At 40.8% G+C, this 12179-nt stretch overlaps 1 protein-coding gene across 5 annotated transcripts in view; it reads left to right on the forward strand.

Annotated features, from left to right (window-relative positions):
- IQCH (IQ motif containing H) overlaps positions 1-12179 on the forward strand; it is a 67700-nt gene that overhangs the window by 36232 nt on the left and 19289 nt on the right. For all 5 annotated transcript variants that reach the window (XM_069026246.1, XM_069026249.1, XM_069026248.1 and 2 more), the window contains 2 exons: positions 1764-2036; positions 3837-4028. In XM_069026246.1, coding sequence (XP_068882347.1) covers positions 1764-2036; positions 3837-4028 — 465 coding nt within the window. The remainder of the gene's footprint in view (positions 1-1763; positions 2037-3836; positions 4029-12179) is intronic.

Raw genomic sequence — 12179 nt, forward strand, 5'->3', positions numbered from 1 at the left:
GTGTCACAACGGGAGGCAGCTTTGCTCTCTGTGGTGAGGCTGATGCCAAGGTCAGATCTGGAATCTTGGGAAGCTGAAAACAAAACAAAAATCAACAGGTTTGAGAGCCAAGAACTTTGGTTAATCCCATATCCCCTGTTCTGGGCAGTCCTGCTGGAATCCCTCAGTTCTCCTGCTTTTCCCAGCTCTCCCTCACACTTCCGTATATCCTGGCAGCTCTACCACTCTCAAAAAGCAGGAATGAACCAGCTTTTACAGCCTGTTTCCTGCGCTCCTTAATTAACTGTAAAATCCATTATTGAAGGACACAAAGCAAATCTCCTCCCTACATCCTCACTCTGGCCCCAGGGAGGGAGTGACCGGGGTGGGGAATTGATCCTGTTCCCTGCATGGCAGAACTCTGGAATGGGCCAGCTCCCTGCTTTTGCACCAGTGCTCAGGTAAAGAAAACACTTGGACCAGAACTTTAGAAGTCTTGGCTTTAAAGCTGATGCAAGGAAAAGGGCTCCAGGTAACTTTGTTGTTATTTTTGTCCTTCTGTGATTCCCTTTTTTCTGCTGGAACTTTGAAGAGTATCCCATTCCTGCTGTCCTTGCAGTGTGTCCAACTCCTTCATAGAGATTTGGGCACTTTTTGGAGCTGTGTTTGGTATGAGAAAGCACCAAGGGACTGACAGAACTGGATTCCTTGTGTCCTTTTCCAGCATCATCCCTATCCAAGCAATGAAATCAGGATTTATACTTCAGTCCCTGCCAATGAACATCCAGGACCTGGAAGGAAAATATTCTGTGTTCTCCAATGCTGGAATTCCCTGGCAAATCCAGGATTTACATTATCCTGAAAAGGGATACGTTCCTGATCAAGGCCTACATTAGATGAAATCTCAATAGAAAGATGATTTTCTTCTTGTTGGGATTATGATTTGTTTATGACAATTTATTGCAGCGGATTTCTCTTGTGCTGTTTCTCTCTGTCTCATCCCCAGTGTATCTCCATATTTTTGGGACTATATTTGGAATACCATGCATAGGATATGTTGTTTAAAACATTTTGTAAGCTTCAGCTGCAATGAGTGATAGTTTAAATTCTGAGCTTATAGGATATGTCACGAGCTAGTTGTTCAGCAGTAGATCTTTTTGGGAAGAAATGAAAAATTCTCTCCAAAAAGTTGGAAGCCTTTTATTTTAAGCAACCACAAAACTACTCCTCTCTCTTTGAGTGCTACTTTAGATCAGCTATCAGAGCTCCTGTGTAATGGAAATGTGCATCCCCAGTAATTTAATGTGAGCACTGAAAGCTTTTGTAAATCAAAGTGTTTTATTCTCAAAGAATCACTTAAAATACCACTGAACTGTATGTGAAATACATTCCCTGCTTTAGACGGGGTTTCTTCATTTTTTTATTGATTTTTAGGAGCTCTGGAGTTAAACCATGCCAGGAGTGTTGCTGAGATGAATCACTATTATCCAAAGGCCACCAGCCTCTCTGCCGACTGACAGAAGGATAATTCCACATGGATCAAATAAATACAGATGTGTAGTAATTAGTTCTATTCCCAATGAGGCCATTTCCAACACACTAAAGATGTGCACGATTATGGAGCCTCACCCCAACAGCTTTTATCAATTTAAACTGCTAAGCTACAGGATAGGTCATAACCCAGCCTGCTATTAATAATGTATTTATTGTGGGCAACATTAGGAATTAGGGGGAGAAAAAAAACCCACTTATCACAAGAAAAGAATAATGTTCTCTTTTTACAGGAACATCACATGTGCCTGGCCACTGTGCTCAAGTACAGTCCCAGGACAATCCAAAGGCTCCAGGTTCTGATCCAGAGCAGGGATGCCTACGTGGTTGGGGGGTTTCCCCACCAGGATGATTTGGCCGTGGCCGACGTGCTCCAGGTACCACTTTTGGGCTCAGAGCCAGCAGTGGCTCAGCTCTACAGCACCAAGTCTGGCAGCAAGAGAATCTTTGCCAGTGCTGGAGTGCAAACCCCTCCTGGAGAGTGGGGCATCCACAGCAGGGAGCAGGTGAGCGGGGTGTGCTCTGGGGTGGGACAGTGTTCACCTGACAGGGTGGGGATTTGTGTAATTACAATAACTCCAGTGATGGGACCCTCGTGGGTTTCGTCAAATCTTGGGTGAGATTGGGTCCTTTTTTGGCTCAATTAAATGCAGTTTGTGCCCAAGGCAGGAAGGAATACAATTACTTTGGGATTATTCATGGTCTTAAGGATATAAAAGTGTTTGGTCCAATATTTGAGACGGTTTGTGCTGCTGCCCCATGAGTGAAGTCATGAAATTAATCCATTTTGCCAGTGACTGAAGATGCACATTTTCCAAAATTCCTTGTTCTAAGGGGAAGAAATTTTCCCTTCAATCAGCCTGTTCCAGTTGAGGTTCACTGAGCGTCTCTGCAGTTTTACTTTGTACCCAGCCTGTCATTGCTAAATTCATCTCTCTTGTTGTTGTGACCAGTAAGGAAGGAACAAAATCCTATTGAACTAAAATTACAAGGCACAAGAGGTTTCTGTACTTTCATTTTACAAGTTTATTTTGCAGCCAGTTCCTCAATATTTTATTCTGTAAGCTGATTTTGCAATTTACAATGATATGTCTAAATATTAATAAAAAAAAAAAAGAAAACATTTTTATGGTGGTGTTACATCTCATCCAGGAAAAGAATCATTGCTAAGGTTTTTAGTAGGTATTCCTGCTTCTTCAAGAGGCTTTTCACATTGCTTTGGTTTTTATTAATCACCTTTAGACTGAACAATCTAAGCTACACAAATACATTGCAACTTCTGTAGTAGGTGAAATAAATATATGATCAATGACCTGCAAAACAGCTGTTTGATTTATTTGATTCACGTAAATTATTTAACAATACTTCTGGTTCATCCTACAGGGTTATGGAATTTCTCCTTCTGTTGTTTGCTTGTATGAAATATTGACATTTTAGGTTAAATAATCAAAGTGAGGTGACACCATGGTAAAGCACAATTCAATTTTCACTTAAAGATAGCACATAATTCTTTGTGATTGGTACGGTCCTTACAGGATTATTGATCCTTTTCATTACTGTAGGGGAGCCCTCAAGAAAAACACATTTATGTGATTCTCAAATGCCACAAATGGAACACATGTAATTGTATTTTAGGTCAATCTTTGAAAAAAAAAGAAAGAAAGAAACAAAAATCCCCCAAATTACTCTGTAAAATGTAGGAGACTCCAGCCAATGCAACAAGATCTGAGAATACTTTTACCAGGTTCAAAGTCATTTGCAGTTTCTAAGAAGCTAATTGCATCCTGCACCAGCTGGGCAAAAGGCATTTGAAAGCCATTTAAATCTGTGTACATACACAAATAAATAATTAGCATTTTTATAAAGCCTGCCTGGTACCTCCTTCGTGCATTTATAACCATGGAATGCACTCTCCAGTAGGAAAATTTCCCAGCTGTTTTGGCTGGTGTTACCCTGGCACATTTTTGCAAATAGCATCGTCCATCCCGCGTTGTTCCCTGTCACAAACATTTATGGAGCAGTTCCGGTGATCCAAAACCTCAGATCCTCATCAGACAAAACAAAAACCTGGGCAGGCAAATTCCTCTCTGCAGAAAACAGGGATGAAGGCCATGGAGTCTTCATCCAAAGCTGACCAAGGTTGCTTTCAATCCATACCCAAACAGCTGTAACAACACAAGCACCTCTGAGAAAATGAAACCGTATTTAGAAAATAAATGTTAAGCCCGAATACTTGGGAACTGGAAGTCTGAGGAGCATTTTGGTGTTGTCACTGTGCAAAGGATCTTTGTGTCCCTGCTCTGCAGCTGCTCTGTGCTCTCAGCCAGCTCATCCTGGACAACATGGAAGTGCAGCGCTGGCTCTTCAAGGTGGATGATGAGCGTGGAGGAAATGGCACTGCCTACTGCGATGTTATTTCCCACCTGGAATGCTACCACTGGATCCAGAAGGAATGGCAGGGACACGGCCCTGAGGTGTGGAGTAAGAGCCAGGCTCGTGTAAGTAACAAAATGAAATCATCTTTGTTGTCGTGGCTCTTTAATGGTCCCCTGAGGTTCCTCCTCGCTGTAAATCTCTTCTCTGGGCCTTGATTTGAAGGTAAACATTGATATCACAGCCCAGACTGGCTTTACAAAGCAAAGGTAGCAGCAATTTAAATAAAACAGTGAAATATTCCAAAATACAAAGGAATGCCTGGCAACCAACTGTGGAATAAGTTGTGTCATAACACTTCCTATGCAATAATGTGCAAATTTTATACATTTTTTTAATTTAAAGTGAGGACATATAAAGGGAAGTTTATGGGCAGTAGAGCCTAATCTCTACATAGAAATTTGAAATTATTGAAACAAAGATTAGTTGGGATTGGGATTAAAATAGTTGAGCAACACTAATTTGAAATCATACAAACTGATTGCTTTTTTATCTGGTTTTCTATGGATTGTTTTTCCTGTATATTTTGCTTTAGTAATAACTTTTAAACCTGTATGACACAACACTTGAGGTCTTGGAGGTCATTAAACTCCTGCCAGTTTCATTACCAGGGGTGCTTAGGAGAGACATCAATAAATATCTAAGGGAAACGTCAGAGCATGAACTCAGGCGCTCCTGGGTTCCTAAGAATACCCACGATTGAGAGGCTGGAAGATGATACATTTTAACTGCAGAAAGATCCATGTGAAACCACACTTCATTATTCTGGCCTTCCAAGAACTATTTGTAGTTTAAATATTCATTGGTATTTAAATGTGTTAATTTCAATAAGCATTTGATATTTCTGTATCTCGTGCCAAATTCATTCCTAATGTAATGGTTTTAAAGCCAGAAGGAATGTATCCAGAAAAATTGTTTAATTTACATAAACTACTCATTATAGCTCCTCTGATTTTTTTAATTCAATCAAAACGGGTTTGAAATTTTGGGTTGATTGAATTATATTGTATATTAAAATTTCAAATTGGGCTGATTACAGTTCTGCTGTGTTTGACAACTAGAAAATAATTCCACATTACAAAACAGAGTTCATGATACAAAGCTAAAGGGATAATTTCTCTGATCTGCTGATTCCTCACTGCCTGCAAGTCAGACAGGATGAAGGAGAGCCCTGGAGAGCCATCCTAGTGCGACACAAAGCTCAGGATGTATCCAGGTCCTGCTCCCACCACCTGAGTCATGACAAAATCAGGAGTCACCAGCTCCAGGTTTTTGCTGGTATAAATCCCTGATATAAGTGGCATTCCCTGTTTCTGTGCCTTTTTTGATTCTTTTCCTAAGTGCTTCTGCATAAAGGACGCAGTGATCCCTGACTTCCTTTGGTTTTCCTTTATACTCCATTTACCTCGAGCTTTGATACAGCCAGCAATCAACCAGTGAGAAACTCGAAATATAAATATATGTTGGAAGTTGGGAAATAAATATGGAGTAATGAATTTGATCTAACTTCCCAGAGTCAGCAGACAAATAAGGCCAATATTGAACTGGGCCTTGGCAAAGTGTTGCCCAGAGAAGCTGTGGCTTCCTCATCCCTGCAAGTGTCCAAGGCCAGGTTGGATGGGGCTTGGAGCACCCTGGGAGTAGTGGAAGGTGTCCCTGCCCATGGCAGGGGCTGGAATGGGATGATCCCAAAAATCCCTCCCAATCCAAACCTTTCTGTGATTCTGAAGTGTGGAACTTGCTGCTGTTTTGAACACTTTACTTGAATGTTTGCTCGAATTTCCCTGCCTTCTGCGTTTACCCTCTTTTGAAATAATGAATTGCAGCCTCCCCGAGTCTCAGCACTGAGAGCAGAGGATTAAAATGCTCCTTTGTTAGGGAACACCATTGTAATGATCCACATTTAAACATCAAAGCAGGAGTTTGTGCTTTAATGTCCTGTTGTAGGGTAGGGACCTGGTTCCTTTGATAATGAAGACGTCGTGTCACAGCGGCGGCTGCCACACAAAAAATGGATGCTGGCAGGTTATTAAAAAATTCAGCCTCTTGATGAAAGACTATCCTGCAGGCTAGGAGTACAGTGAAAAGCCTCTCCATTCTGGTGGAATTATTAGAAATGAGAACATGACTGTAAGCACTAAATTATGGTAATACTTACAAATAGCATCATTTGCATAGCAGTTTAAGACATGACACCCAGATTTTCCTCAGTAGTGTGGAGTAGGCAACAGATTAAAAATAATGTACTTTGTGAGTCTGAACTGTGTAAAAATCTATTCCTATTCCAGCTAAAAATGAGGCTGATTTTAGATTCCTCATTGCAAAGAGAACATTGGGGCAGACCCAAGTGCATGATGGGTTTATGGATGGATTTCACCTTGTAAACTTAATGCAGCCTCTGAGTTATCTGAACAGTTAATTTGCAACTGCAGAAAGGGTTGAATTCATAAACTGCACGAATGTCTCGAAGTCCATCAGCCTCCTGTGCACTGCTCAAGTCTGTCAGCAGAGAAATTTCATCCTGAGGCCCAGAATCCAATGGCTCAACATCCAGAGGACTGCTGCACATTTGGTACTTGTGAGGTTGTTTGTGGAGATATTCTCCAGTGTGGAAAACAACATCAGGATCTGGCCCTAGTTGTGTACAGAAAAATGAGTAAATACTGAGGTCCTTATCAGATTAACTGTATCTTATAGGGTGAATGATGGTTGTAGGGAACAAATAAATTAATTTTTAACATATGCTGGTTTTCTGTACCAATTCAAGCTTCAGTTAGTCCATGCATAGCAGAAAAAGTGGTTTTGCTGCTGTAAGAATAAGTGTATAATTTTTTTGAATATCTAGATAAAGATACCCATAACCCTTATTAATATATAGTGTAGCCAGGCATCTGAGTCCTGCTCAAAGCCAGCAGCTCAGATTCTGGAAAATCTCACCTAAACTTATATGGACCCTTGCTGGGAGACGCTAAATTCATGGAAAACTCTTGTTTTTGCTGACACAATCTCTGGCTTAGAGGGATTCTGAGTTGTTGGAGGCTGGGAGAATATCCAAGGAACGGATATGCTCACTGTTTTTATATTTTCCATTTTCTTGGGACTCAAACTCCCAAAACTCTTCCCTTTTAGGGCGAAGATAACATCACCTTCCCTGTTATTATTGCCTTTTTTCTTCTTTTAGCAATTCCCTTTTATATAAATAACACAGGACTGCAGGATCCCATCCTCTTGCATAACTATGGAGCTGTAAATAGTAAATCGCTAGATTAAATTACTACTGAAATTAATTTTAGAATTATCTTTTATTATCCTGTGACTTAATTAACCACCAGGACCAACAACATGATCTGAGTTTACGTAGCAGCAAGTCTGAAAATAACAAAGATCAGGCTGGAGACAAAAAAAGGGATAAAGAAGAGCTGAAAATCCAGGGATAGAACAAGACACAGAAAAGCAAGCAATAAATACTCTCTCAATAAAGCCTTAAAACTGGTGATATCTACACAACCATTTCAAAACTCTCCACTAAATATCTGTTGTAGAGCAAAAAAAGGTGATTTAATGCACTTGGGCAGCCCCTGCTAGAAAAATGTTTGAATCTTCCTCCTCCAGTTGAGTCAGAGGATTTTGTTGCTTTTTCTTTTCCTTGTAGGCCATAATTTGGTTAACTTACTACAATGAGGAAATCATAATCTTTTCAAAAGGTGACAGATCTGGACAACTTTTGGTCTGAATCACATAAAACAAGATTTGGATGCTGCTTGCAGGATTTTGCATTGATTGCTGTTGGAAAATAGTAATGCAAAATGCTGGATGTTCCTTTAAATGAAACATTTTTTGCTCAGTTTTTGGAAGTCCTGTACTAAGTAATAGATGAACTCTGGGATTACCTGGAAATCAGGTATAGTGGAGAGCAGATTGTGTCCTGGTTGGATGAATTCCATGCACTGGACACCTGGAGCTCCCATACCACATCTTGTTTCTTTGCTGTGTTAAGGAATTCAGAGTAGGGTGTGCGTTTGCAAACAAATCAGGATAAAACCAATTCATCAGAAATGTAATTTCAGAAATCTGCCACTGCCAGCACACTCCTTTCTGACCTCCTTTGAACACAGTAGAGCTTCCTAACACTGCCTTGTTTCCTGGTTTTTTTAATTGATCTTAGTGTAACACCTAAAGCCCACGGAGGGGGTTCTTAAGGAGCCTGTTGTGAAGTGGAATTGCAGGTGTGGTATTTTTCCAGCCTGAAGAGGGCCAGAAACTCTGACAGATCCCCAGAAAATGTATTTCCAACATTTTGACAGGTTTTTAACATTTCTTCTAACTGGTGTTGTGTTTATTAGGGAAAGAAGAGGAACCCAAAGACTTCCGGAAGAAACTGATGATGTAAAGGAGTAGTGCTGCAGGTTTCTTAGTGTGAGCAGGGCTCTGCCAGCAATTATCCCAAATAATTGAAATATTCCCTGTACCTGCACACAGTCCTCAGTTTATTAAGATTATCTGTGTGTCTGCCATGGTGGTGTTTGAGGTGATGTGCAAATCTGAGGTAAAATGAAGCAGAATTGTATCCCTGGGCTCTGAAAGCCGGGATATCGCTCCTGAGCCACAAGCACGGGCTCTGCAAGCTGTTGGGCTGTATGTCCTATTGATTTAATATGCTCCTAATCAGTACATAAAGCTATAGGCCTGCAGTGTTAATTTTTCATATGCTTACAAAGTACCCTTTGATTTTCTGTCACGCGTTAATTACAGCGTTTTGCCATTAAATAGGAAGCTTTGTGTAAACTAATTACTAGGTAATCATTGTCTACCGCCAGCGTGCTGTTCCTACCTTTTATTTTATTCTAAAAATGCACAGATCTCGCAGTCTGGAACCACTATACCTTCCAGCCATTAGCTCTCACTAATTCATAGCATTATTGTGCTAAGATTGTAGGAGTTGTAATTGTTGTGGTATCAGTGCTGTTAATTACCGGAGTAAACAGTTGAAATGGTGCCAAGGTCTATTGTACAAGGCAGAGGAAAAGGAGGTTTAAATGTTACTTCCACCATCTGGGGACTGGAGGAGAGGCAAATGCTAGAAAACAGCAGTGAGGCAATATCAGAACTTCAGCTCCAGGGTTTTAGGCCATATGGATCCAGAATATTCTGAATCAATTGAATTTAAGTGCCAGTTTGTAGCAATAACAGTGGGGAAGGAGAGGATAAAGCAAGAGCACTAAAGAAATCTGAAATGCCTTAATGTTGGTGCAGCCAATAAAATGCCTGCTTGGATTATTTTAAAAATGTTTGTTTTGCTAAAATCCAAAAAGTAACACATAGGCAACTCTGGGAATAAAAGGAATTTAAGTGTGTGTTGTTTGTGAAACACAATGCAGGTTTTGTCTGACAATTCCCGTAGCATTACAGCAATTTCCATAAAATTCCTGGGAAGTGACTGTGGGTTTTCTGTATAAGGTTTTTTTTCTTTCTGAAATTCATTAGAATATTTTCTTTAGAGATACAAGCCACAAAGGAGAGCAAGTCACAAAAGTGCATTAAATTTATAGAGATTGAAATAGAGAAAACTCAATTAATTGGGAAAATAATTTTAATCTGAGGGCATCAGAATTGTCTGTGCACTTGCAGAAATCTCACTAAAAAACAGGAAAATGCCTTCAAATATTCCTGATCTCATTTTGTATGAGGATTAACATCCCAATATCCTGAACTTACAAATGCTGCATTTGAAATAAATATATGACTGTTGTTTTGAAGAGAGCTTTTTGAAGATCATGACAATTGTGTTTTCTTTTCTCTGAAGGAAGGTGTGGGGAACCTTGAACATGCAGGACGCACCTTGCAAAAGACACACTTCTGGAATATTTATTTGGATTAGAAAGCAAAGTAGTTAATAAAATTATCCTAATCTTAAACTAACATTCAGTGCATAATCATGCAGAATTCTTTGAGGGGTTCATAGCACTTTCAAGATCCTTTTTCTGGCTGATTTTTTGGCAGCGCTGATTTGATCTTTGATTTCCCTGCATAGATTGTTTTCCGAGCAGGGATCTGGCAGCATATTGCTGCTGCCAGCTTAGGAGTGTTTGCAGGAAATAGGGAAGGATCTCTCTTCCTAAACAATCCTGGTTTATTTATTTTTTATTGGTCTGTTAGCAGATGTTGAAGTAGTTCAGGGCACAATGTAAACATGTGCTTTTCAATGGATGGTAAATAGGAAAGTGCACAATGAAAGAAGCGATTGGGAAGGGGTTTGGTCCAGGGCAGAGGGGGTTTTGTGGGGTTTTTGTATGTGTGTGTGTCTGTAGTTGAATTTAGAATTAAAAGAGGTGCTTGATCTTTCTATATGGAAACCCTCAGCGTGTGGAGTGGCAGTGTGAGCCCGGCCAGAGAACCGTGGCCCCATGTGGTGTGAAAAAAGGAGCAGCACTTTAAGTGCTGGCAAGTTGAAAGGGAACTAAGCTCCTTGTTCTGGGAGTCCCGGGAAGGGGCTGCTTTGTGGGGCTCTATTGAAGCGTGGCAGATGTGCCCCAACCCCACAAAAAGCCCCTTGAGTGGGAGCAATCCCAGCCCCTTGTCCGGCTCCAAGCGAGGGCCGCGCTCCTGGGAAGGATGAGCCCGGGAAGCGCGGAATTCTGGGCTCTGTTTGCAGCATCCCACTTAATGCCAGTGGCAGCCCCGTTTGCCAGGCAGCTGAAATGGGCCATTAGCTATCAGGGAAAATTGTCTTTGCTCCTTTCAGCAGATGGAGCAAATATTTTACAAAGCAATTTTACATACGAAAAACATTTGTGTGAGGAGGTAATGACGGCAGTTTGCCATGATGGGACCTGAGCTCTGAACATGCTTTTCCAGCTCGGGAAAGGCAAAATTGGCACTTTTTAATTTTAAAATTTGCAGTTAACAGTGAAAAGCCCAGGCTTTAAATCAGGAGGCAAACTTTAAGTAGAGAGAGGGTGCTCAGTGTGTCACTTCCGAAACCATTCCCAGTTTTATAGACCTCTCTATTTATTCTGTTCACTGTGGTACTTTGTGGTCCTGGCCAGGGTGGACCTTTCCAAATTAGGAAAAAAGTGTCCAATCAATTTAATTTGCAAAATAGGAAATAATGGCAGTTATTTGGACATTCAGGCAGCAGTCACTGGCTTCTTCCATGGTTGCTGGTGTCACTGAGAACATCAGAATAAGCTGGGCTGGACCAATTCCCATCCAGGCAGCTGGAATACATTATCCCAGCTCCACTGATCACAACAGAAAGGATGTACTTATAAATGGTAGGAATTGTCATTGTGCCATCCAAGTGGCATAAATTGCCCCAGCTTCATTGACTGCAGCAGAGTCGTGGCAGTTTGTATTGCTCAGGAGCTCTCTGCTGATTTTATTCCTCTCTGGCCCACTCAGCTTTTCTTATTTGGAGTTGTTTTTTTCACTCTATTTGCTTGCAAAGTCTAAATAACTTCCTTTCCATCTGATTTTTAGCTAAAAAGCCCTGGGTCTTATGCATCCTGCTCTGCAGCCTCTTTATTTCCCCAGGTCTTTCTTCCTATTTCTTCTTCCTGTTTATTTACTTCTCTTCTCAACAGGCTTTTCCTTGCTGGCTGATCTGTCTCCAGCAGATTTCCTACTGCTGCCTTCAACATCTGCCACATTTGGTCCTAATTTTTTGTTGCAACTGCCTAAGAAAACCCTTGCTGAAGGGTGAGAATTTTTTTTTCATTTAATGGGGAAAAGCTGGGTTTTTTTTTGGTTTTTGGGGTTTTTTTTGGGTGCTTGTTCATTGTTAAAAAAAGGTGCAGAATCAATTTGGAGAGATGTAGGGATTTCTACATGATGTAAACAGTATTTGAGCTGCTCATTTTTACTGCTACCAAGAAACATCAGCTGCAAGATTTGAACAAATGCTCCCTGTTTTCATTGAGCCTGTGATCCTGGATTGTTTTGGGCCACATCAAGAGATAAAACATTGGTAGGCTCTGCTGGAGATACTGTCCAATTTAAACGAAATTAGCCAGCTGAGCACTGATCTTTTTTAAAAGGTTTGACTTCATGAGTGAATGTTGGATCCAGGCTTGAGTTTGCTTACTAAAACTCCCTATAATCAGGATTATTGCCTTTTTAGAGCTTACAGTTGCAAAAAAACCCCAACCAGAATTCCAGGTGCTGATCCTTAAAAAGTGGTTGCCCGACTCTCTTCTGTGAACACCCTGGTTGCCCAG

Source organism: Aphelocoma coerulescens, chromosome 10, assembly GCF_041296385.1.
Source record: "Aphelocoma coerulescens isolate FSJ_1873_10779 chromosome 10, UR_Acoe_1.0, whole genome shotgun sequence".
NCBI classification, from domain to species: Eukaryota; Metazoa; Chordata; class Aves; order Passeriformes; family Corvidae; genus Aphelocoma; species Aphelocoma coerulescens.